The sequence below is a fragment of the Triturus cristatus genome, chromosome 7 (genome assembly GCF_964204655.1).
Source record: "Triturus cristatus chromosome 7, aTriCri1.1, whole genome shotgun sequence".
In the NCBI taxonomy this organism is placed as follows: domain Eukaryota; kingdom Metazoa; phylum Chordata; class Amphibia; order Caudata; family Salamandridae; genus Triturus; species Triturus cristatus.
Genome location: NC_140590.1, coordinates 728,511,474 through 728,538,377, shown reverse-complemented (window position 1 = coordinate 728,538,377; position 26,904 = coordinate 728,511,474). Strand labels below are relative to the sequence as shown.

General features: G+C 46.4%; 1 protein-coding gene across 1 annotated transcript; it reads right to left on the bottom strand.

The window, feature by feature from the left end:
• Positions 1-984: 984 nt before the first annotated feature.
• On the bottom strand, positions 985-25,135 carry CBX4 (chromobox 4). The gene is made up of 5 exons (XM_085617443.1): positions 24,843-25,135; positions 24,227-24,270; positions 23,319-23,384; positions 12,426-12,492; positions 985-2,473 (listed from the first exon to the last, which is right to left on the bottom strand). Exons 1-5 carry the CDS (start codon positions 24,909-24,911, stop codon positions 1,127-1,129), a joined length of 1,593 nt encoding a protein of 530 aa, XP_085473569.1. The 5' UTR covers positions 24,912-25,135; the 3' UTR covers positions 985-1,126.
• Between the last annotated feature and the right edge of the window lie 1,769 nt (positions 25,136-26,904).

Below are 26,904 nucleotides of genomic sequence, written 5' to 3'. Positions count from 1 at the left end.
CGACATCCATCAGTATCAAAATATATATATTTATATATATATATATATATATGTACCAAGTAAATGACATTACAGCTCATGAAATAAAGGTGTGGATTGCAGATTCATATATGACACAGTGACATATGAAACAAAACCATTGCATGATAGAAAAAAGGAAAATAAAAGTGACCGGGAAAAATGCATGTGCCTCAGCTAGAGCAAGTATCTCAAAAACCTAGACATGTTATATCTTTTGTATAAATACCTACATATAAATAGAGGAATATGGTGATCGTATGTTGATCATACTTTTCTAGGACACCACGGATACAAACGGGGTCAGACCACCACTTGACAAGTTTGCAATGTTAAAATATAGACCACCATAATCTTATTTCCATAAGTGCTTCGTTTACGGCTCCTTCGATGGCAGTCATGAAGGTTGTTGGGCTGAATTCGGTCCGTAGTCTCACAGAACAAAACAGAAAAAGTGTTGTGCCTGGGGGTGGGCACATTTGTGGCACGCGTCCGTAAACTTCCCCATCATAGAATCAGAGAAAAATAAGGCTACAGGCTCACACAGGTCAGATATAGGTTGGCGCCTATCGTTTCACAAGAGCGCAGCAACATGGTGGCATACTGACAACTGACACCAGTAGGCATGGAGAGAAGGTATTCTCTCTGAAACCAAACAGAGACTGGGAGAGGACCAGTCATTTGACCCACTTAGAGCAGGACAGCCAGTGACTGAATCCACGCAAACAGAATCAAACCAGTCACTAAACCCTCAATTATGTACTGTAGAGTGAACCAGCCAGCCCAACCTTCAGGATGGGTTTCCAAAGGAAATGCAGGAATTATTATTGCCACTTTCCTTATAGGTGGACATCCCAACACGTCCTCTGGGACAATGTGGTATGGAACATTCTGGGTTAAACCCCTAAACAATATAGTCAAGTGGTGCCCACTAGACAAGGATATCCTGGGTATGGCCTATTAGTCCATTCACAGCCGGTGCTCTCTACACAAGGGCTACCTCAAGCTCACTCAGTGCTTCCACTGGACTCTGGAGTTCTGTTCTTCACAAGCCTGACTTTTGTAGTTGCTCTTTGGAAGCTGAAACCTCCATCAATCTGCTGCCACCTTACACAGTTATGTACTCTTTAAAAGTGACAGTCAGGCAGTTTGCAGTGACATCTGTAATAATAATGTTCCCAAAGAAAGGCTTAAATGAGGGCGTGGGCTCCTTTGGCTCTAATCGCATTTCCACTGGCTCTGGCAGCTTTGATGCTGGGGCCTCCACTTTCTCCTGCTTCCGCTCGTCATTACGCCTGGACTTCACACATGTTAAGTCTATGGGCTCGTCCAGATCAGAGTCCAAGAGGATGATGTCTGGTGGCTGGTGAGCCACCTGCATATTCACAGGACCCTGAGCTGAGCTGTCCAGGCTGCTAGGTGCACTGAAGCTCCGGCAGGGAAGCAGCCTCTTACATACCTCGCTTCCTACTTCAGTCTCAGAGAGGCAACGCTTTCTGGAAATGGAGTACTGGCAACCCGTATCCTTGGGCACTGAAATCCCATTTAAGGTGGTCGTTGAGGAAGGCAAGGGCACTGAATGTCGTTTGGTTGTCAACTGAAGCGGCTGGTCTGAAATTGGCTCAGTCGTAGTGCAAGTCTGTTTGAGCCGTTCTAATTGAGAGGCACCCCGATCAGCGTCTTCCGAGACCTGCCCTTTGGAGTCACTTATTCTGATCCTTTCTTCAACTCGTTTCTTCCAATGCTCTGGCTTGTCTGTAGGCTTCTGCACAGTCCTCTCGTCAGAAGGTTTCTCCAGACCATCACCATTCACTGTTGGGCTTTTTAGTTCATGGCTGTCCTCTGAGGACTTGATTTTAACTGCCTGCATCCCATTGTCCATATATTTGCTCATGACTATCACAATTCTGCCATTTTTGTTTTTGTTCTTTACGATTTTCATTTTGCCCCCAATGCCATTGGTAGTCACTACCTCCTTTTTGGGGACACTGATTCTGTTTGGTAGTCCTTTCTTCTCACTGCCATTAAGCTGGCTGCTAGCAGTGCTTTTTGCATCCACAGAAAGGTCCTTTGCCTGTGGTGAGTACGTTTTACCAGCAGCCGGGCCCCACTTATCCACATGGCTGGACAATTGATTTCTTTTGTGGTCAGTTGGGGGCTGAGTCACAGGTTCCTTTATAGTGGGATACTGAACATCATACATTTTTGGGTCCGGCTGATAGTGGTGGTGCTTCTTGCTGTTCAGCTGGTAGTAGTATTTCCGCTTACTATTTGAGTGATGCTTGACTGAGTGGTCCTTGCCGTTGGGTTGGTATTGATGGTGCTTCTTGCTGTTCAGCTCATACTGGTGCGACTGGCTCTTGTTTGTGGAATTCAGCTCAATGTTTGGCCGGTTGTCCAGAGAGGAGTCCTGCAAGCCCGTCAAGACGTTGGAGCGCCGTGCAAAGGAGGGCACCTAGGAAGAGTAGAAAAACAAAAGCACAGATTACTTACTTGTCTTGTAGATGCATTTATGCTGTAACAACTAAACAGTAAACTTGGCATACATGTTGTCAACACTGAAATCTCTCTGGTAGTTAGCAGCAAACCCAAGACCCGATTCGCATGAATGGAAAGTGGCGAGGCTCTCTGAGCCGTGAAGGAATCAGACATGCTGTGTCAATATATTAATAGTTTACTCCTAATTTTCATAACCAATCAGTAACAGGGGAAGGCCTGTCCACTACGTAGCTCTTACAAAACTACGGCCTCTCAAATGTATGCACCCTCTTTGACTGGCATTATTTATACTTTCTATACTATTAACTATTGAGAAAAGTACAATGTGCAGGTCGAATACATCGACTGTAAACTCTAGACCATGGGACTTCAAACTGTGCTCAATTGATCTTGTGGAGGTGCAAAGGACTGATTACCGGGACAATGCTGAACACAGTGCTGTGTTTTAGTGAAGAAAAACATAAGCAGTGAGCCACTCTGTAGTGGGCCATCAGTAACATTATCTGTCACTAATGTTCTGACTGAGAATAGATGTCAAGGGATGGCAAGGAGGGCTCCAAATAAGCCATAAAATCCTTCCCCCAGATTTCTCATAAATGATAACACTGTGGATATGTTTACTCTTCAGGGTGAGCAGATGGACCACGGCATGCAGTTTGCATTTTTAAAAGGGCAAACTTAACATACCTGCAATAGTTGAATGATTAAATATGCTTAGAGCTCCCAATGTGGTGGGATAATTTAAATAGAAAGTATCACTGTAGTGCGGGGCGATTCATAGTTTTACACAAGGGATTCTGCTGCCAATAGGCTTGCCACTTTTCTCTCAGCAAATGTTCTTATCCAACACACTCTAAGGGTTCAATTCTGGACCTTGTTATTTCTAAAGCAGACATGCTACAATCGCTATCCCTATTCAAGTAGACTGGTCTGACCACTTCCTCATCCCCTTCTCTCTTCACCTGTCACACTCTATAACTCTTGGCCAACCTAAAAGGACTACTACCTGGTTCCGTAACATCAAAAACATTGACCATGACACTCTGTGATTCTGCTATGCTGTCACTTCCAAGGTTAGACCCTAACTTGGATGCCAATGATTTCACCACTCAATGCCTCTCAGTCCTTGCAGTCGAAATTGATAATGTCGCTCCACTTCAAAGCAGAAGGAAAGGCCTACTCCTTCAGCACCATGGTTCTACAAATGCCTTTATGAAGAAAGGAAGAACCTGAGAATCCTGGAGACACAATGGAGACAATCTCCATCCACCACTGATATTTCTATTCTACGTTCAGCAAGATCAAAATACCACAAACACACCTTCCATGAAAAAGCATCACACTTCAGAACCCTCCTCGACTCAGCCAAAAACAAACCCAAAAAACTATTTGACCTCATCAAAAATCCAAAAAGCTCTCGCTCAACCATCAAGCCTGACGATTCTCCAAAGAAAGCAGCAGAATTCGCCATATTCTTTGATGAAAAAGTTAAATCACTGGTGGATCAGGTCATTCATCCTACCCCCCTAGAGGAGCGCAAATCCTTAGTCACTGGGCAGAACTTTGACGTCATCTCTGAAGATGCCGTCCTCAAATCCATCCTCGAAACAAAACCATCTAACTAAACGTTTGACCCCATCCTAGTGACATTGCCATTGATTTCTACAGTGAGAAACACAAGGGTGTACAGTTCTTATGGGTAGGGAGGGGAAGACAGATATTTTCTAAAAAGTGCCCTCACACACCCCAAAGGATGTCATGCTTCATCATTGGGCATGCTCCTCATCGGGCCGGCGCTGCAATGCCTGACTGGCACCCACGAAGGGGCTCTTTGGCGGAGATCTTTTGATGATGAAGCCGTAGGGTGAGTGGGCTAAGTAGTGCAGTGAGTGTGAAGGATAAAATAGATCTAGGGCAACCTTAATTAATTTGGTTTAGTCACAAGGGGCACTAGTCTAACTAAAAACGTGGGCCCAAATTGGATATAATGATCCTGTAGGGCTCGTGTAGAATTGAGTCGACATGTTTCGTGCCTGGTTAGCTTCTAACGGGTCTAGTGGCACTTCATCAGGACCAAGAAATGATATAGCTGCACTCTGGCACTACCACAAATCTGGTTCAGTAATTCTCAGATAGTGACCAGATCCAGTTAAATCCCCCGGGTCAAATGATCCAGAGGAGAAAGCCCCCAATAATGTAGGGCTTGTAGCTAACGGGGACAGCGCAACTTGCTTGAATTCTACCCTCGCTCCGGGCCAGCTGCGCTGTAACCTGCCATCAGAGCAATGCTCTGCCATCCCTGTTAGCTACAAGCCCTACATTGTTGGGGTCTTTCTCCTCAGGATCATTTGACCCGGGGGATTTAACCGAATCTGGTTACTATCTGAGAATTACTGAACCAGATTTGCGGTAGACAGCTTAGCGGGCTAATGCATGCACCCACAGGCATCATGCATGTTGGCACGGTTTACTCGGCTCTATGTCTGGCTAAGAGCACCAGTTCATATTTGCTTCTATCACCTAAGGTGCCTGTTAAAACCTAGCAGAGGGTTAAACTGTTCCAATCCACTCCCCCGGCTCCCAGCGCTGAGCCGTGTAACCTGAAACCCATCTCTGCTTTGTAAACATAGAGCAGCTGTGCAGCACGGCACGACGCACCGCCACGCAGGGTTAGGAGTAGGGTGACCAGAATTTTAAAGCCAAAAACGGGGACATTCCACAAAAATAAAAGGACAACAACTTTACTTCACGCGAGCGCACAGAATGACAGCGCTCCTCAGCAGAGAATTACAGAACAGGCAGTAAGAACATACATAAAATGCAATTTTTAAACCCAGTAGCTTGCCTGTTAATTAAACTGCTTTCTTGAAACAACTGCTAACTATCCCTGCTTTGTAAAACATAAAAAAGCACCTCCCTCCCTTTTCAGTTTACCCTCTTTAAAAACCGGGACATGAGCTAAATTTCTTGAAATCTGCCAGGACAGCTGGGGGAAAACAGGGACCGTCCTGGCAAATCCGGGACGTCTGGTCACCCTAGGTAGGAGTCACTCGCAGTTTAACTCTGCGCGCGCCCTCGGACTGCAATTACAAGCGCTAATCAATGAATAAGGAGGACAACTTGAAGGCTGGATGATTGATACCGAAAACTCCCACTTGACGGGAGAACCCTTTTTACTGCTGGGCCCAAGCAAACCTCCAGTGCAGCGCCGTGATCTCGAGGGCCCAGAGCGGCTCGACCAGCATCTGCCGCCACATCAGGTTGGAAGCTTCAAACGCAGGGAGGCTCAAGGCCTCCACACTTGGGTTTAAAAAAGCTTTATGCTGTAGCGCCACTGTAACCAGGCTACTGATGAGAAGGCTCCAGGCAAAACGCTTCTTTCTATGATGGGTAGCCCCGGCTAACCACAGCCAACCCGGTTATGTGGGTAAGCTTTGTGCCATGCCTACGATTCATGAAGTGAGCCCACGGGAAGCGCACACATGACGAAACATGCAAAATATATGTCGGTGCTACACAGCTATTAGGAGGATACTCAACATCCAAGATAGTCATATAGTTTACTCTGCTAACAACCCGGAAGTGCACTACAGTTCACGGGAATGTTGGCATGTTCTATCTTTAAACCAAAGAAAGTAAGAAACCACCAAGGGTAGAATGTCACCAGTGGGACAAATTAAAAAACCTACTGTGAAATATTTTTAACAAGTAAAACATTACCGCCTATGTATTTCTTTTTAAATTCAATGTGTACTTTGGTGCAGTTACCTTGACAAATAGGAACACTTTTATTAAAAACAGGTTAAATATAAACACATCGTTGAACCAGCTATCTACAAAGAGCTTCTAACAAAAAATACTAGACAGTGGGGTTTGGTAGTCTGTGGTGAAAGAACAGAACATGTTCAATTATTCAGTAGGAAGGATTTTAAAGGAGAAGGTTTTTCCTGTGGTAAGAAGCACATGTCTGTATAAGTGATATTTCCACCATTGCCCTATCATAGCATTGGGCGGCTGTTTCCAGATGCCCACCCCGGCTTCATAGCGTTCCCAAGAACAGTACATTCCTTTACAGCACAAACCTATCACACCAGTTCTTAACAGAAAAAACGATCACAAACACCAACATTAGCCCCAGAGTCCTTGACACAGAAACTCACTCTCTCCTGCCACAAAAACAAATTTTGAGGTACCAAAATAACCACACAATGGACAATCAAGCCGAGCGGACCACAATCTTTAGGAAACTCTTTTCGTTTCTCACGTTTCATGCTCCTAAATGCTTATTTCCTTTCAACATGTTTCACCCTCTTGGGCTGACAGAAGATCTGCGTGCCTTTGAGTACCATGTCAGAAGTCTACATTCTCTTCTCAAAATGTTACGATCCAAGTTACCCTATGGAGTGTCTACTTACATGTGCCAAACCTTTCGGTGGCAAACTTTGAGCATTCAACCCAGGTGCATAACACCCTCTGACAATCAATTGTCTTGCTCGATCAAGACAGCAAACAGAGGAGGAAAATATGCCATAGATAATTGCTGAATAATCCTGTGACCCAAAAAGTCCAAAATCTTTAGTGAACAATACTAAACACGATTTGTTTTGGTAATCCTTCACGCCAAACATCTTAAACAAGAACTTCAGAGCTTGGGTTGTTACTTCTCATAAACACCACCTCAATCCATTATGAACAATAGCCTACCAAACCAATTACATAATATGCACCTCTTTCTAAAACCATAAAACAATATTATACCAATTGATATATTTCCCAAAACTCTGGATGCTTTATGGTGTAGTATGTAATTTTGGCTCTTGTCACTCAGATCAAAAGCATGACCAATTTATAGCTGCTTGCTAAAGTTCATCATCCTTGCTTGGCCACCAAAATGTGTGACAAATCCTGAGACAGACTAGAAAATTCACTATCTAATGTGAACTAGAGTTATAAGTTAGCACCAGAGACTAGAAGGTAGAAGGAATCTTTGTACTTGTATGTCCAGAAAATTAGTGGTTTAAAGAAAAACTGTTTGTTTCCAAGTCTACTGAGTTCGTTCGAACACATGCCACAAGTACACTCCAACCTAATGGATTTGTAAGATTTTTAGAAATCACATCCCGCTGACGTTCAAACTGACGTTTTCTTTGCAAGCACATTACTATGCGCGTTAATGGCAGCAACCCATATATCACACTGTATGTCAACTTTGGTACCATCTCAAACTTTTAAGAAATGAGAAAGTCTGCAACCAAATGACTGCACTTCAACAAATCCACCACTCACTGAAATACTTCAGGTGGGGTCCCATCTGCCAGGACACAGTCGTGAGATTGAACCACTGTTTATTTGTCTAACAAAGAGACACAGGAAATTCCCCTCAGAAACATCCTTGAGTTCTATTTCCACCACGAAAAAGCCAGAGCCTATCTCTAGAACGGAGTACCTACATTCAGAACAATACAAAGTTTGGGAGACATGGACTATCCTATTATATCAACCCTTCCGTACCATAGAAAAATGAAGTGATCTGTGGCTTTTATGCAACAAATGCTGATTATCTGAAGGGCAATAATTAACTTTGGGAGTGTGATTCTGGGCATTTGTTATCTAAATGTATTACCGTGTGTAGACATTGAGATTCTCATAAGAAAATCAGAACGTAACTAGTTCTCTAGTTCTCTGCCCATTTCATGTCATCCAAACTTCTCAGAAATTGTCATTTCAGCACATTGTTGAAAATGATAATTCAGGGGTGTGGCATCAACTCTTTTCTATCAAATAAAGGTTTTAAAACTACTGACTTTAGAGGAAACATTAGCCAAACTAAGCTTGCTGAGGATTTAAAAGATTGGGCAGTGTTAATTCAGAAATTAACAGATACACCAGATATTGGACTTCCTTATAGATGCTAGCATTAGGATGGTATTGCATGGAACAGGCTGCATGTGAACAAGGGGAGGAGCCAGAAGTTGTTTGAGCTAAAGGTAATAGAATTTGACTGAAGAAGGGAGGAGGCAGAGGGAGTCATCCATACCAGATTCCTTACTGGCAGACTGTGGCAGGCACTCTCAGAGCTCTGAGGTCATACTGCTGAACCAGGGGTGGCAGTACATGCTTTTCATCATGAAGTGAAAGGAGAAGACATACATTTTCTGGATTGCCGGTGCCTGTTTGATACCACAGACCATGAACTTTGGACTGAATCATGTAGCTCATGCATCCAAAGTGACATACAGTCTTGCATTTCAGATATTTTAGAATTCAGAAAATATGAATTCAGGTTGAACTCTCTACACAGATGTTTATTTATGAATAGGAGTCCAGCTTATCGGGATGCAACTGATACGAAAGGGAGATTTCTCATTTGGAAGGTATGGCTGGTTATTGGGTACAGTCTATACATGAATTATCTGAATGAGCAATGATCTGGTTTAGATTGGAATGAATGAGGAGAGTTCTGTACAGCAAAGATCTGAGTAGGAAGAGTCTGAATGAAAACTTATCCGAAGGGAATTGATTGACATGGGTGAATTTGAAGTCAGAAGTGCAAGGGGCGGTAAAGAATGTGCAAAGTCTACCACTGGGAGTTGGAGGACTACAATATTGTAACCTCTGAGTTGCAATGTGCTATGATATTCCCTATAACTTTATACGTGCATTGCAGCCCTTCATATGTCGTATAAATATACATTAGGTTATCTGCATTTTAGGAGGCATGCAAGTCCCACCTGGTCACTTCACAAGGCTTATTAAAAGCTATACCAATTACTTTTGCAAACATTCTCACATAACTTCAAAATTTGTTTCATTGGACATCAAACCAAACACGAACTGCTAAACCATAATTATCTCAATCTGCCTATCCCATCAATTATTATACAAAATAAGCAATTATTACAGGATTGCTTGAAGTTAGAAAAAACAAGAAGAGTGTTGTTGTCAACTGCATTGCCCGGAGAGCAGCATTATAATCCCAGCTTTTCCACTATTAGATCAAAGCTAAGAAGAGTGAGCAAACCACTTTCTCCCTCTGTTCCATGGTCTGTAAAATAATGCTTATAAAATCATGGATGCACTCGCTAAAGGCTAAGCAATCGTCAGGAGTGTGTATCGTCTGATGAGGTTAGCGTCGTCTCACCCAGGTACAGGTTACCGGCCTAATCGAGGAGTTGCCACCTTTTCCTAATATTACTACTTCCATGGTATTCTTTTGAGAGTTGGTGTCGACAACTCACAAGTATTTTGTATGAGAATGCTTACTTTGCTTAGCCGTTTCTCGTGAGTGACCACACGAATTACACGTGCCTACACACAAGTTGCGAAAGCCCCACTTTGCAACTCCCTGTGTAGTTTTTAGAGTTTAAGAAAAATACAATCTTTGCGAGAAAAAGGAAATACTAGTTTGCATTCCCTTACTAGGGGCCTTGGCTTAGGGAGCCAAGCACTCGTCGGTGATGGCTAAAGCTTCGCTGTCAAGGCTTGTATGAAATGGGGTTGTTATTGTACTACACAGGCCCCAGGAGGTAAGGCAGGTGCAACTACCGCAGGTGACAGAAGCAAAACCCACCTTTTCAGACTTTCCCGCGCGCCCATTCTTTGAAGCCAAGAAGTGCGTTGAAGGAACTGTGTTCTCAGAGCTGCGCCACGTGGATTTACCTCTGAATTACACACCCCTCCCCCTTCCAGAATAGTGATTCCCACGGTCCAATAAAGAAATGATGTACCACCCTGGGCTGCTCCAGTGCCCACCTGAGGTCAGGGACATCAGCCACTCCGCGCGAGAGGCTTTCCTTACACACGTAAATCATTCATGGCTAATATCCGAGCCCCCCAGGAGCAGGTGCCCGAGGCAGACAGCTGCTTGCAGCGGGAAAGGCTTCACCGGCGAAAGGGATGCCACTGATACATGAACAGATCTGTCAATAATACATGAGGGCGTGTATTTATCCAGGCAGGGCGGTCTCAGGAGGGGCAGGCCCAGCCATCCTCAGCGCCATGATCCACCCTGCTGGCGGGGCCAATGAGAACACGCAGTTTCAGACCACTGCACTGAAAAACAGAAGGGGGGGGGGGGGGGGGGAGACCGTCATATGGCAGGCTTCACCTGACATGAGACCGACTGCCACAGCCCTCTACCCTGTCAGAACCCCACCCTCTAGTAAATCGCACGGTCTTTATAGTCCCTTCCCCCCTGGTGGGGGTGGGGTTAAAACAGCCTTCCTGGCTCTGAAATCATTAAAATGCTCCGTTCACAGAAATAATCCATCCGAGGGAGCAGGGAATCCGCGGACTCATTCTCCGAGCAGTCTGCTGAGCTGTTGTGCTGAGTTCAGATGTCTGGCATGCCCAGGCAGCTCGCGGGGAGAGATTTAATTTGCGCAGGGACATTAGCCCCGGCTGTAGTCACGAGACTAGCCCGGCAGGCTGCTGGTCACCGACTCCAGGGCCGGCCGGTGTCCGGGAATGGCTGGGGACGTAAGGGGGGCAGGGAGGGGAAAAAAGCATCTCATTCTGGGGAACAAGGTCCACTCTTTCCCTCCGAGTACAGAACGGCTCCTTCCCACACGGCAGCCTGTTTACACTAGGACACACTGCGGGGCTGGGCAGAGACAGGCCCAGCACTGTTCGGCGTGAAACAAGATCTGCCGAAGTCACCGTGACAAAGCGCGGGATCGGCCTGGCACGGACATTTAAAGCTGCAGAGCCCCCGCCAGCAGCGCTCAGCAAAACACCCGCGGGGCCTTTTCAATAACATCCGAGGTGCACTACTAGAGCAGCATCTGTGATCTGCTTTACCTTCACATTATTCTACTTGCATTGATGCCGACAGGATATGTGGGCAGGCTTAGTGGGAAAACCACCAGAAATCTAGGTTTGCCGATGCGACTGGGTCAGTCATATGTCAGCCCTACCAGCCTGCCATAGGTCATTGTTCCTATCGGCCTACCAGAGGCAAGTGAGCCATACAGGCAGATTAATTTCTGTCAGTCAGGCAGGCCTTTTAAAAGTTTGTACCTAAATTCATGGAAAACTGACAAACCAAATTACTAAAAACCAGGATAATGGGAAAACAAACAAAAGGCAATGGAATATGATATAAAATAACAACACTCTAACAGCAGTTAAAGTGAGCTAATTACTAAAAACACTTTTTTAAATATTTGTTGAATGGGAAAATGTCTGGGTACCATTGAGATTACTGTTAAGGAACACGGTTTTAATATTAATGCTGGAAAAAAAGATGCAACTAATCGTGTGGAAGTAGGACACATAAAAAAAATGTGTGAGGGGGCATGGGGGAGGGTGAAAAACGAAAGGGGTTCAAAGAGGGTGCCCACACACCTCTCCCACCTCCAAAAAACAAACTGGGTAGGGATGGAAAAAGGGGATTACGAGACAGAACATGGAGGGGAGGAGTGGGCAGTAGGAAGAGGATTGGGAATGCAGAACCTTGGTGAGGACAACTCTTTAAATACACAATGCGAGACATCACCCAGTACCAGGATTTGGGAGCGAGGTGAAATGTCAACTTTGCAGAAAAACCAAGAGACAAACCATTTAAAAAAAACAAGTAAATGTCAATTTCGAAATAAAATACACATAATAAATGGTTTTCTACCAAATGGCAAAAGCCATTCCTTTGGAAATTGTAAGTTAACAGTTCGGCTGAAAAGGCTTCTCAGAACAGATATTCTATGAATTAATGTTTCTATAAAATCACATACAACCAAGCAAGGCTATACGGATCCTCACCCAGCCTGCCCTCCTTGCGGAGAGGTAGGCGAGCCAGAAACCCGGCTGTCACTTCCACAGCTCTGGCCCTTGGAGTGTGCTCTGCAACACCATAAGAGATACAACATATATACAACAGGGTGTTAGAGAAAGATATTATGCCTCAGTCTCACCTGCACCAGCACTGTCTTGGCTTTGGGCCCTCGCTTCTTGCACCCCAACAGCTGATCCTGCCGCTCCCTGCAGAAAGAAAGAAAAAAAAAATCAATAACAAATGCAATTAACACAACCTTTCCAACACCGCAGCGAAGCTTAAACCACCTTTAACAATCCATCTAACACATCAGCGGCCTCTGAAGGGGGGCTCCGGGGGGGAGGGGGTACAGCTAACCGCACAGCAAGTACACTCAAACAACACATCACTGCTAGATCAGGACAGGACGCTTCTAGCAGCAGTAATGAAAGGGGGCAGGAGGGCTGAGAGCCGTCAGCAACCAGAGATGGGTTTATTTATCTGAATTCTACATCCGCAAAAAACGTCGATAATGGGGTTATGCACGGTTTGCCGTGAAAAAGGGGTTTTTATCTGGCGGTTTTGTGTGATATCAACAAATATACGAATCAAACTTATTTTAGATTCTCAAAGCTATAACACTTATACACAATCAAGAAAATGTTTCTTTATGTCAGGGCAGCTGATGCCAACAGTCCTTCAAGACTACTCACAGGACTGGAAAAAGACCGAGGCGTATCTTGGTGGGGGACGTATGCGTGACCTGTGCGCCAAGGGGCAGCTTGTCCAATGCCAGGAAGAGAGGCCAGGCCCATCCACAGGGAAAAGGCGCCCCATTGGGCAAAGGCCTAATCAATCCCAAATACAAGGAGAGCTTCCATCAGCTCCGCCAACATGCTAATGACCTCATTACGATTCACATAACGAGTCGTTGCCTGAAACAGCACCACCTCAGCCCAGAGAGGGGGAGGGGGCGCCGATCTATTTATTCAGCAGCAAAATTAGCTTCCACGTACAGAGGGGGTTGGAACGGCTCAGATCATCGTCCAAAGAACGGCCGGAAATTTACTGCCATTTAGAAAGCCACACCGGGTTTAAAGGGATCTTAAGGGCCCTGAGGGCTACAAGATGCGATTGTTCAACAATTGCAGATAGATCTCGTCAGCGACTCCAGTGTCGGATACAGCAAAATGGTTAGAAAACCTTACACCCTACCGAATACCAAAAGCCTCACCCGTTGTTTTAGCTCACCCTATACCCAGTTGTTTAATGGAAAATGACACGAAGGAAATGCTGCTAGAACCCTAGAAGTCAATTTTTGACCCGGGGTGAGCCTTAGGTAATCCCCCTCCCCATTCCTGGCCATTTCACATCTCTGCCCCGAGCACGCTCCAGGATATAACCCAGGCAAGATCCAATATTCCCTCTGCCCCTCGTTCTATCACTCTCTCCCTCTGGAAAAAATCACAGGGAAAAGAGCCAGGTATTTCACGGGCCTTGTGGTTATTTCACATTACGGGAAAACACTCAATTTTCGGAATTTGCTACTGGTATACTAGCCCATAATCAGGGATTCCAGCCTTCAGGTACTCTCGCACCAGCATCTGCCAACCTTGTAAAATGGACCATATATACTAGCTCATAATCAGGGATTCCAGACTTCAGGTACTCTCGCACCTTACTTTGACTGATATTCCCAAGACTGTGATAAGTGCTGTACCTATATCCTAGACCTCTTTTGTAAATCTTTTACTCTCGCACCAGCATCTGCCAACCTTGTAAGATGGACCATAATGTATCGAATAGACGAGCAACGTTCAGGTAAAACATGGCGACTGTATGGTTACAGCACAGGTCTTTGGTGCACACAATGATGCTGAGTGGATGCAGCGAGGGGGAGGGTAGGTGAGTAGATATGAGAAGATAATATTGGGCAGGGCGTCCACCCCCAATGGGGGGGTGGACGCGGCACTTAGGACCCGGGCCCTGCACGATCTGGCGGGATGCCAGCCTTGGGCAGCCAGAACCAGTTCTGGACTTCGTGCCTTCCGATCTCACGATTAGCGGGTGACCGGAAGTGCGTCAGTGTTGGGCGCTACCGCCGGGATGGTCAGGGTGGGGGTATAAAGACCCCATGCCCTTTGGCCTTTTCTCACCTGGCCATCACGACGGCGTAGCGGATCGGCACTGCATCTTCTTGCTCCCACCGACCCTAATTTTAGGCTTACTGTGGGTCAGCAGTGTCTAAATATACATAAGTCACCCCCCACCAGTTAATAGGGGGATGGGGGTTCCTTCGGAAGTAGTCCCCCTCCCCTCAGGCTAGTTCCAAGGGGGAAGATTAGACAGTCCTGGGCCAACCAGAGGATGTACACCAGCTTGTGGACTAGGGCGCACATTTAGATCTCGGGGTCGGCAAGGGGTGCCCTGCTCCTGCCCACCTTTTCCGCAGCCCCTGGGGAGATTGGTCTTTGGGGACGGTGCCCATTGTGAGGACAAGGGTACAGGGGCATGGGACCGCCCCTCTCTAATGCAGGTGGTTGCACCTTGTGTGGTCCAACGGTGTACAGCATTGCGAGGTGCCCCCTTGCGGTAATGGTCTGGAAATTTTTCCTAGTCACACAAAGTTATTGTATTAACAGTTTGTGCCCTCGTGGTTTTGAATGTGATTGATGTACACAATTCTATGCACCGTTTCTTGTGTTGAGTTTATCTTTTGCACAATTGTTGAATAAAATGATCCACAAACTAAGCTTATTTTGTGTCCTGTTGGTAACTCGTTTGGGTGGTGTTTAGGTCCGGTCATATCGGGGGTTCCTGGTCTTATAGCTCCTTCCTGCTGTACAGGAGAGTGAGCCTTGGGTAGAGGGAGCAGTCGGTTTCCTTCAATGGAAGTGAATGCATCGAAATGTCTAGGGTAACAAAGTGACTTCACTCACCTCGATACCACAAGGAGTACCATCACAATTATTCCAGCCATGATGGCGCCTGAGAAATTCTCCCACTAGGTATTTGATACTGATGATACCAAAGAAAGCAACTACTTAAGTGGGAAAACTATTGTAAGTGAAATATAAAATAACAATTAAAGTTCAAAATGTAATTTTATCCCCCGTTGTGCCCATAGTGTGTTGCATCATATACCCAGCTACAGTTCACATGCCAAAGTACAAAACCATGTGCCCAAATATAGTCTCACATGCCCAAAGCTCTAAATCGCAGACACATCCATTATATTCCCTGGCACATGCAACTCATCTCGGGTACACAGCCAAAATGTCCAGGGCAGTCATGCTATGATTAGGTGCAGTCACAGATATCCAGTACAGCGCCATAATGCACAGATATATTCTTACATGCACCTGAAATACCAATTAGTGGTATATAGCGAAAAGCTATTGCCTAAAACACTCAGCGCAGCCTCATGCACAGGTATAACCAGTGGTGTTGCAAGGGTGCCATGAGCCCAATACAAGCTAAGAAACTGCCCCCCCTATTGGGTAGTTAAGAAAATAGCCAAAAGTGTGGTGCAGTCGTGCAGTGGGCCCCTCATATCCCTGGCCACGGTGCCACTGCACTTACTGCACACATAAGAGTGATGACCTTGGGTTTAGCCTCAAATGCCCAGTGCAGCATCACAATGTGCAGTTATCACTTTAAAATGGCAAGTGCAGCCCCATAATGCCCAATACAGTCTCTAAAGGTACAAAAATAGCATCAAACATCTAACAAACTGTCAGTACATGAAAGTTTAGGCTTAAATAACAAATGTAGCCTCAGAACACTTGGAGGTAACCTTAAATATACCAGAACCAGCAGCTCTGGCACATAGGCCACATCTCCGCCTTTGGGAGTATTTTTAACAGTATGGCTGTACCCTCATGGTTGGCGGAAGGGTATACCAAACTATTTACTCGGGCTATTTACTCAGACACAAAAGAACTTTTTTTTTTTACACTTAACTGGATTGGGAGCAGCGGATTTTGGTTGGGTTGGAGTGCGGCCGTGCTTCCCCTGCTCCCTATAGACTCTTTGGGTCAAAAGGTTTAGGAGAGCGGGGGCAACTAAAACACAGTAGACATCTCCTTATAGGACAAACAGTGTTGGTTCTTTTGTCACCCGGCTACACCCGAGGGTCAGTTCTGCTTCTAGGAAGCAGGGTTAGCAGAAGTCAGATCCGAAGTGGTGACACCATAGCATGGCCCGATCAAAGTAATATAAAAGGTTATGTTGATATGATCGTGACCTTTCTTCCAAGCTCCGGGATGGACCCAAAGCCACTGTTAACACAGGGGTCTCTTTTTGGTTCGATATTCATGTCGCCCTCAAGAGTGCCTCACATCTGCCCAACAAGCCAGTGTTGGGCTACCAGGGGTGAATAAGAGCCAGGGTGGTTAACTCTGCTTTCAGTGGGACAAGTCTTCAAGACTTCTGGAGGCCGATTGGTAGCCCTATCGCAGGCCTGGTAAGAGCCTATTCCTTGACGGTCGGTTGCAAGCGGAAGGACAGTGGTAAGTAAGGTAGGGGATATCAGGTCCAGAGGTCGTGGGCTGCTTGAAGACATTTAAACACCATTTTTCCGGTGGTGGGCAGAGGATAATCTGGCTACTAGAAGAGCCTGTGATAGCTGAATTTAGTTAGCATGGCCAAGAGTTTGGGTCAAAGCAATGAGCTAGACTCTCACCTGACCTCGATTCTCAAATTAGTGTTTGGAAAAAGGCCAGGGTAGAGGACTCTGGGCAGAAGCTAAATGCATTGTCGTATGTCCATGGTGTCCCTTTTCAGCCAGTTAAGGAGACATGGAAAGCAGCCAAAAAGAAGAGTTATAGTCAAAGTGCACCAAACATATCAAGGAAGTCCGTGCTCTAAGACACCATGAAAGATGACTTTTCAGCAGTGAGTCTGGTGGGTGAAGAGGACATTCTTCATAGTGGAAGGCTATGTGCCCCAATGAATACCAGCAGTTGAGGTGATGTCACTGTTCTCAATGTAGAGGCCCAAAACTGAGACACATGCCAGCCCCAAACAACTCAGCATTGGCAGCAATGATGTGGGGGTTGTTAGATTTCATTTTAAGGGCACTGATTGAAAAACCTGCAACCATGGCTGCTGATCTTGGAGGCACCATGCACATCTCATTAGCAGCAGCATGTTCTCGCAGCATGGATACGTCTCCAGTGCTCTGCCACTGCAGATAGCAAATTTGTTGGCGACTGTTGCAAACTTTATCCCCCCTACAGTAAGTTATATGGGGCAAATTCTAGCACCGAAGATTCAAGCTAGGAAGTATCCCTTCCTTAAATAGAGCTTTGCAGACTAGTGTATTGGCTCAGCTTACTTGGCTATTTCCTTCGCAATGGCCTAATGACACCTCTTCCAGTGGGCAGATGTATTGGCTCGCCAAGGTCAGCGACTGTCCATACTCCTGCCTTCTCCACTACAGCAATCTGTCCCTCCAGTGATACAGAGCTTGGAGCACTAGGGCTTAATGCAGAGGCCAGTTATAAAAGAGGAGAGGTGTATTGTGGCTCAGCTGCAGAAGGAGCTGGACAAGGAAGAGGATAATTTAAAGCAGACAGTTGTGGCTCCCAGGACAATTTGACGCAAAGGAAGACAAAAAGCATTAACAAAGCAAACAAGTTTGACAACTGCACTCGAGCACTTACAAAAAAATGCATGATGCACTGCAAAAAAAACAAAAGTATTTTTTTTTTCTATACAATACTTGGATGAGTATTTAAAGCCGAATATGAAAATATACTTTTCACATGTAAAATAGTATTTCTTGCATTATATTGGAAGGCGAAGAATAAAGAAACAACAGAAAGAGCATCAAACTCAATACGTCTGTGGGCTGATCCAAGATGTGATTGACAATGTCGCAAGGCAATGGCTGAAGGTTGCTGAACCAAAGAAGAAAGACTGTATAGAAAACGTTTTCATTACACTTTAAACCTAAAAAAGTAGGTATCAGAAGAACTAGATGAGAGACAAATAATAGAATGGCCGAGTCTATTCTGTCCAAGTGACTCTGAAGACTAAAGAGAAGCTCTGGAAGGGACCTTTGTGGAGATGTTCCTTTTAGTAAGGGCAAGGTGAAGGAGGGTGGAATCATCAGACTCCAAAGGGTCTGCAGAATACAAGAGACAGAAAGTTGAGGACAATGTTACTAAATAGCTCTTTGCTTTGCATGTGCATAAGACAACTTTAAACTGGTAGTACAGCTTTTCTATCACGTAAATAAGATTTTTTTAAAGGCACAGCAAAGTTATGGGGCACATCATGGCTCAATAATGATCATGATTTTAAATATGCATCATGTGGGATAACACAGTAGGCACAGTATAGTTGGACTCAGTTTCAGTACTCCCACAGATAGCATTGCCTGCGACATGGGGCAACAAGAAATGTGCTTTTTAGGCATTTTATAGGTCCTGGCCTCCCACCCCCTCTGCAGGCACCTGATTTCAGATTGTGTCTATGTGATGAGCCACTCATGTATGCTATATACTGCAGCATGGATCTGGCAGTCTAAGGTGACCTGAGCTATGGAGCTCTCCGGTAAGACATTCAAGTGGCTTGGCAATTGAGATTTGTGGTTTGCATAGCTGTGCAAGACGGTCTCCAAGTCAAGATCTTGTGAGGTGCTCCAGTCCCCAAATGAATTTATCCTCCAACGCGGCGTCAACGATCTGATGACATTGGATCGAAAAAGGTTATGAGAATCCTCTTGGTTAGGTAATCTGACATGAAGGTACTCATAGGGTGCTCTGATACCATTCGCATGAGAAGGTAGGGAGCAAGCATACCAGCTAGGTTTATGATTAGGTGAGGCATCTTAATACTAAAATGGTGAAGTTGTGCAGCAAACATATGCTGCATAAGTTGACCAGAGGTGCAAACAGGTTCAACATTATGGAGTTCATTTATCAGGTCAGAGCACGGATGCGTTGGTGGAGTCTTTGCGTCCCTTGCGAGGGTTAATGACCTGGTTGTCATGTACACCCCTGCGGCAGAACAGACTCTCTATAATGAACAACTGAAGAAAAAGTCCCTAGTAAATATTAACACTGATTGGCTTTTTTTTATTCTACCTCTCCCCATAGTGGTGGAGTCGATGAGATTAAGACTTGGGCAGGGCATCAGGTGAAGTAAACTTTCCATTACCTGGTGGGTGTGGCAGAGAAAAGATGGGTCGAGGGCTGGCATGCCCTCTCATCGGTTGCACACTGAACAGACACGTGGGTGGCTTGTGCAAATAGACAGAATGGGAATGTAATTTTGAAATATAGTGTTGGGGGCTACTGTAAATATCAATTGAAATGAAGTGATGAATTACAAGAATGTCAGATATATGAACACCCTTGTTAATCAAACCACAATTAGAATCACATCTATTTGGAGGGGGTGGGTAATCGACACCAAATGCATGCCTCTGGCCTAATAAAACGTCAATGTCTAGAATGAAGTGTTTCAATACAAAGGGAATAGGCCCTTCATAAACTGTTTGGAAGATAGAACAGTTAAAATGAAAGAGCAAAAACAAAACGTGCCAACCTGGCTGTCTACCAAGTATCTCTAGCGCATGAGTGGCATAGCACAACTATATCTGGATGTCTGGTGAGGATTTTGTGATCAGTCTTTGCCACCTTCAATTAGCAGGTGGAAAAGGGAGGGTAAAAGCGCAAACGATACGTGAAGGTTGTTGTGGGCCTTGGCTCAGGTTTGTCAGATGGAGTGTGGTAAGTGAATGGTTAGTCCAAAAATGTGGATTGGACTAGTAGAATGTCTACAACGAGTACATGTGAACACTGGGTCAGTATGTATGCCCAGCATGCTGCTTTTCAGAATATTGATTCACCAATAATCCTTTATGGGTTCTGGAGAAGCATGCTACTCGCCGTAAAAAGTGCTTCAAAGCAACATCAGGGGTAGTAAGTGCTATACAAATGCAATTACAATACAATACAATTTAAGGCTTCCATGCTCTCTGCCATGTCCAGTCATTTTAAGCTCTTGGATGTCCACACACAGGTTGCAGTGCCCGAATAACAGCATTTCTTGAGCCAGGGCCTGTTGGTACATTGTCAATATGAGGGTCTCATTCAAAAAATTACTTGTCTCAGGGGTTGTCCAGTGATTGCTTCGACCAAGATACTCATCTTAGTTCCCAAAATGTTCGTAATTAATATACAGCACAGAGAAAGAAATTGATCTATAGTGGCGATTTAGTGACCGACAATCTAAGTTTGTCAGACCTTAGTTCTGGCATTTGTTCTTCCCAAATGTAGTTGAATGTTATGGATGGGTTTGTTTAGTAAATAGAAAACACCACATTCAGTAAATGCTGTGTTTGCAGCACTCTTAGGACACCAATTCAAAACAGAGTTTGGAACCATCAGCATACTGATAGAGTGAGTTGCGGATAAGCAAGTTTAGTATACACATTAAGGTGGATCTCTATAGTACCCCACAGATAAGAGAGCGCAAATAGACATGTACCCCCAGTGACTGGGCTTACGAGGGCACCTTGCCCCACTTGCAGGGAGGCTGGCTGAGTTCTGCAGCATAGCGTCAAGCATGATAGGTAGATGTGTGACTAAGTCTGTAGATGCATGTGTTCCTGTAGTTGCACGTTGAGGAGAAAAACGATTGCGGAGGGCAACAATGTACTACATTTCTGGGCCTCCTTCTTCTATCTCACCTCCTCTGCTTTTGGAACTCACTACAAAAACTCCTGCAATACTAAAATCGGGTGTTCTTTGGCTCACTCAAACAGGGTTCTGGTCCATTTTTAAAATGCAATGCACTAGTCAAAAAATCAATACTCTGAACCAGAATTTAAAAGTTCCATATCTACAGCCCACTTAGAAAATAAAAAAAACTACCATGGGCCACATTTCTTAATAACATCTTATAGGTCTGCACACAGTACCTCATTCATAAAATGTGTCCTTCTGTATGGCTCTGTTTCAAGCTGTCAAACTAGGAAACATGAAGGATTCAGCGAGCCCTCTCAGGGTTATAAGCTGTGACCGCAGGCAACACACAGATCTCTGCAGCAGAACCTGAACTAAGAGGGAAACGAGGCGGCGTCTAGCCACACTGGTTAAAAGACCACAGATGTACAGTGACACCCATGCACCATCCGCAGATTTCGCGGAGACCAGCTCCTCTCGAAAGAGTGGGCTGAGGAAGCACAAATATTACATCCATGCAGTTGATCCCCAGCCTCGTATGGTACGCTTAAGAGAAAATCGGCTCAGTGCACACACATCTCTCTCTACAGCTGCCTGTCATAGTGCAGAGTACAGAAGTAGAGTTTCTCCCATTGGAAAAGGGGGAATTTCCAGACAGCCCCCTGTCGAAGTTGAAAAATACAGTAGGGCTGGGGTCAGGCCCGGCTACCCCACAGACAGCTCCCTCTTTCACCAGCAGGCCAGACTACACCCGTTCCTTTCATTTCCCACGAACTCAAGGCGCATTCTTCGAAAACAGGGCCCGATTGCCGGTTTGCAACAGACCGTTCCCAAATGATTCGGCAATTGGGGGTAAAAGGGTATATAACTTCTGAGATGCTATCCGCTGGCAGGATTTTGAAAGTAAGCAAATGCGAAGCTTTTGGGCTGTCCGTGTTGCAAATGTGATTTACAAATATAAGAACCACTGATCAGTGCGAGCAAATGCACAGACAGCCGGTCGCGACAGGCCCTTCAGGCACATGTATGCGCAGGAGTATGACACCAGTAGACTCTCTTCGCAGCCGGGCTGCTCGGTCATCCTATGGGGAGGACATGCTTTGATGCTCCAAACTGGATGGGCAATTCCATGGTAACCGGCACGGGTGAACCAGCTGGCTCACGGCAGGGTGATGCGCCTGGGTCGTGCAAGTTGGGGAGGTTATTTCATGCCGACAACCTCTGACGATATACAGACCAGCCGGATTGTGCTAAGTGCACAGGGTCGGATAGCATTGGTGCCGGGCTCAAGGCTGGCTCATTGTATGACTATAGCTCCAGTGGTCATTGGCAGGACCACTTATTATCCCAATTTATCTGGTGTTGCAGTGTGACTGGACTACTCCAAAGCGGCAGGTTCAGGATCAGCACGCTGGTTAAGCTATCCAATTGGAACAGGCTGCGAATGAGTTAATTCTTGGTAACAGGAGGCGATGGCACAATCACCCGTGTAAGTCCAAAACGACAGAATCAACTGGTAAAGTCTGCTCATGTTATTTCATGGGCTCCGATGGTACAGACAGTCTAGATGTTTCCATGGTAACACGATCTGCAGTTGTGTTTATGTTCAGACAGACAGGCTGGATAGCTGCATGACTATAACGTTGTAGCCTCGAATGAGTTAACTCCACTCGTGACGCCGAACAGCACACGCAGAGTATTGCGCAACCCGGCCCCAGCGCCGAGGCTTCTGCTGCAACGAGCAAAACAGCCAACTGCAAGGAGGCACGGTTACCAAAGCAACAAGGACATGCGGGAGCACGGGGCAGACGTGCACCCTTACCGCCTGCGCCAATCCCGGTGCAGGACTGGCCTTCCTCCCCCAAAATTAACAGCACACGGCCGGCCTACCCCTGAGCAGCAGGGAGTATTCTGCCCCCAGCCCTCGCAGCACAGCTTCATCCTTAATAACTACAGCAGGGCAGGCCCGGCCTGCTGCGCAAGGGGCTGCAGCCAAAATCCAGCAGAACAAGGGCGATCGCCACCACAACTAACATCGTCCACACCGACAGGACCCAGCTCGATGACAACAAGCACCATCTAGGCCGACGTTCACCAACCACTCACAGCACAGGAGGGCCATTCTGCAACCAACTCTGGACCAATGTACACAAATCCCAAGGCAGTGTCGAGATACAATCACCAGGCCCTGCGCCGACCACCCCAGCACACAGCCAACCTGCACCCGCCAGAGCAGTGCACGGAGCTGAACCTGCACAGCTGCTCGATGTGCCAGTGGTCGCGCACCCCCTCCCGCGACCACTGGCATTGCGCTTGGTGACAGTGGAAGAGTTAATGCGCGTGCTGCTGCTCACCTGTTCTGGAAGGCGATAAGGAGCCGGGGATCGAGGATGTTTTCTTCTGGTTCCCAAGTGTTGTACCTGGAATAGATAAAAGAGAAAATATAATACGTGATTAAACCAAGAATTCACATACATACAAGCAGCAGTCCCCAAAATAACCCGAGCACTGTGCGCTCACACCGCTGTAGACAAAAACGCAAGGCTGTTATGAACATGACCAAGGAGCACCCTGCTCTCCTCGCGTGAACCTACTCCTACATCACGAGCAGACCACACCCCCTCTCCCGCTAATGTCATCTTGTATAGGGGACAACCCCCGAGGTGCTGCCACTAAAAGAAGACGCAAAGGCCCTCTCGAACTGCCGCGGAGTGTGCCCTCTGGCGGCAGGTTCGAGTGACAGCAAAGCTAAACTGAACAAGAAGCACTATTGTAAAGTATGCATCACTTTACCCATCCGGTGTGCTTACTTTGACAGTACCATCCAGGATGTACAGTGTCGCGCTGTATGCTGCAGATTCCAAGGCGGTCCCTCATACCCACCCCCAAAATACAAGCAAAGACGGGGCATCGGGAATGTCGCACCAGTCAGGATCAACTGAAAAGGAGGTTGCACCCACCGCTGTAGGAATGGGGGGCGGTGGGCTCTCCACACGACAACACCTGCAGTATCACACGCAGGGTGATGCCCTAAAGATGAAATAGTGGAGGGTCCGTCTCACGGTTACTGCGCAGCCAATGCTGCGATATTCAAGTAGGGAAGCCATGTTCTCCTGATGTCTCACTGCTCCTCCCCCATTTTACCACCTTGTCACGCCCCATTCTAAAAACACCAGTGGGTGCAGCTCTTCGGTACGCAGCCTATAGACGAAGTGCCTCCAACATCCAACCTCTCCAAGCTCAATGATCGTGGCATACTTACTTGGGGGACCATCCTCTCCATTTCACCAGGTATTCCACTCTGCCCTGCAATGGGAAGCGATAATTGGTTAGTGATGCCGCCTGTGCACACGAAAATCCTGAGCCATGCACTCAAGCCATCTCGCCCTCCATGCCCCCCAAAGAGTTCTGTCAACAGGCCAGAACGTTCCCATCTACGTTTGCACCCCAAATGATCGACAAATCCTCTAAACACTTAAAAGACCTTGGGGCAACCCCCGGACGCCCTCCGCAGCGTCTATGCACCGCAGAACTTTCTCCCCGGCCTCGTTCTCGCTATGCCGGCTGGATCCTCCATGCATTGCACACACCCTCCTTCCCTCGAAAACAAGTCACTCTGGACACCACACCCCTTTCTGCGCCCGGGTGTTCCCCAGGTAGCCCAAAAATAGGCTCGGGGACTATGGAGGCAGTAAGTGCGGAATAGCGCCACGACAGCACAGGGCAGGTATTGCTGGTTCGTATTTTACTGTTAAAAAAAAATCAGCGTCACAACTCCGTTCGGAAACTTGCAACGGCGCCAATGACCTCCGTGCACCTGCCCCACTATCCCCCCACCGATCACGCTTCACATCTAAAATAAATGTCCGAAGACTCACCTTGCGGACCCGCTTCTTTTCGATGCTTTCCACAGCAAATACGTGCTCACCGGCCGCGGGCAGCTCCATTGCTGCGGGCTCGGCGCCCGCTGCCCGGCTGGAGTCGCTCGGGCCAAGGAATGTCGCCGCCGCTGTCCTCCTACGCGTGCCTGGGGCGCCTCGTGCAGTGTCTCTTGGCTCACGCCACCTCGGAGGCTGTAATCCACTGTCTCCCGCCCGCTGCCCGTCAGTCCAGCGCGCCCGCTGACTCGAACCCGCCCGCTGCACTCCGGCTAGTCTGGCGCTCGGTTGCAGTGCAGCTCAGGCAGACCCGCCGCGTGACGTCAAAGCACCGCCTACTTGTCACTCTGTGGCCTTGGCGGCAGCTGATTAGGCACTGATCTGAGGGGGCGGGGACGGGCAGCGAGATGAGTGGTGAGGATGGTGCATTGCTAAAGGAAGGGACGGCCTGGGATGGAGGGAAAATAAAGGCAGTGGGAATGGGATAGACAGAATGAGAAAAATGTTGCGAATGTGGAGAGGGGAAATCAATGAAAGAAAGGAGGGCAACGAGATAGGAAAACAGGAAATGAGACAAGTACAGGGGAAGACAGGGGGAGACAATAAAGTATGGCGAAAGGGCAAGGTAGAAAAGCACAAAAATAGAAAAGAAGAAGCTAAAAAGGGAAGAGTGTTAACTACATCTGGAAAAGAGAATAGCAAAAAAGAATAACTGAAAAGTAGGCACGACGCGAGGAAAGAAGAGTCACTTTGTACACCACACCCCTTTCTGAACCCCAGGACGCCCACAACGAAGGAAGGAAACTGGGGAAAGAAAAAGTGAATTCATGAAAAGGGAAATCTGGAAAATGTGAGAGAAGAAATGAGAAAAGTATGGCAGGGGCGGGAGGGGGGTCAAACAAAAAGGAGAAAGATAAAGATATGGGGAAGAGAGATATAGGAGGAAAAGAAGGATATGCATGGGGAAATTAAAGAACGGACATGAGGAGCAAGAGTAAGAAAAGGAAAATAAAGGAAGGGAAGGAAAAAAACAAAAAGAGGAGCGTAAGGAAATAGGAAAGCAGGAATCTAGTAATGAAAGAAACATGCCTGCGGAAGATGAGGAGGATGAAAAGAAAGAAACAGAACGACGGTGGAGATGTAGAAAAGAAGAAAGAGAAGGGGAGAGAACAATAGAAATAGAATATGTTATGCTGGAAAGTAAAAGACAAAAAGATGGAATGGAAGATGCAGAGGGGGATAAAATGCAGCTGAAAAAGAGAGATATTGAATAAAAAAGGTGAAAATGAACTCAAAAGAAAAGATGCAACAGATAGGAAGAACATTTGTAACGCTGTAAACAAAATGTGATGCAAAGAAAGAAAGACAGAAACAAATGAGAGAAAGGAGGAACGGGAGGCATAGTGTTGTATTTGAGGCAAAAACAGAAAACGGTGACTAGAGTAAAGGGATATTCGGAAAATAAAGGCATGTAACAGAGCAAAAGGGAGAGAAAGCTCTTCTGAAAACAGGGTAAGACAATAAAAAAGATGCAAGGACGAAACGCACTTTAAATGATCATGTACGACATCTGGAGGGGAGAGATAACTAGGGGAACGGGCAGGGACACGAACGGCTTTGAAACAGGGCGGGGGACATTAGCAACATATAAGGGAATTAAGAAGGTAGAATAAAAAAGATGAACTTGTGACATTAGAGAAAAGGTGGAAAGCGGAAACATGCGAGAAAGAGAGATGTGCTGTCGGAATGAGAGGGGGCGCTTGAGGCGTGGAAGGGGAAGGAAGAACACGGAAACTGGAAAACGATAAGAACATTGACAGGTGGGGAGGTTGTGATACAGAAAGGTGTGTGCCTTTTACAGAGCGGGAGAGGGCAAGGAAAACTAGAAGGGAGAGCGGCACGCGGGGAAAGAACCCGATAGAGCTGACATTGTGCATTCAGGAGAGCAGAGAAGGCCAAATAGGGAAGTGAGGGGAGGGGACAGGGAGGAACAGGACGGGAATGGGCAGAGCAGGTCTATAATAGGGAGAAAAACATGCGCAGAAAAAAAACGGGCGGGGGA

Excerpts from the sequence above, each read along its gene's own strand:
- CBX4 (XM_085617443.1), bottom strand. The coding sequence starts at position 24,911 with ATGGAGCTGCCCGCGGCCGGTGAGCACGTATTTGCTGTGGAAAGCATC. Across the intron at positions 23,385-24,226 it reads TGGAGAGGATGGTCCCCCAA|GTACAACACTTGGGAACCAG; the intron begins GTAAGTATGCCA and ends TATCTATTCCAG. Across the intron at positions 2,474-12,425 it reads CCAAGACAGTGCTGGTGCAG|GTGCCCTCCTTTGCACGGCG; the intron begins GTGAGACTGAGG and ends TACTCTTCCTAG.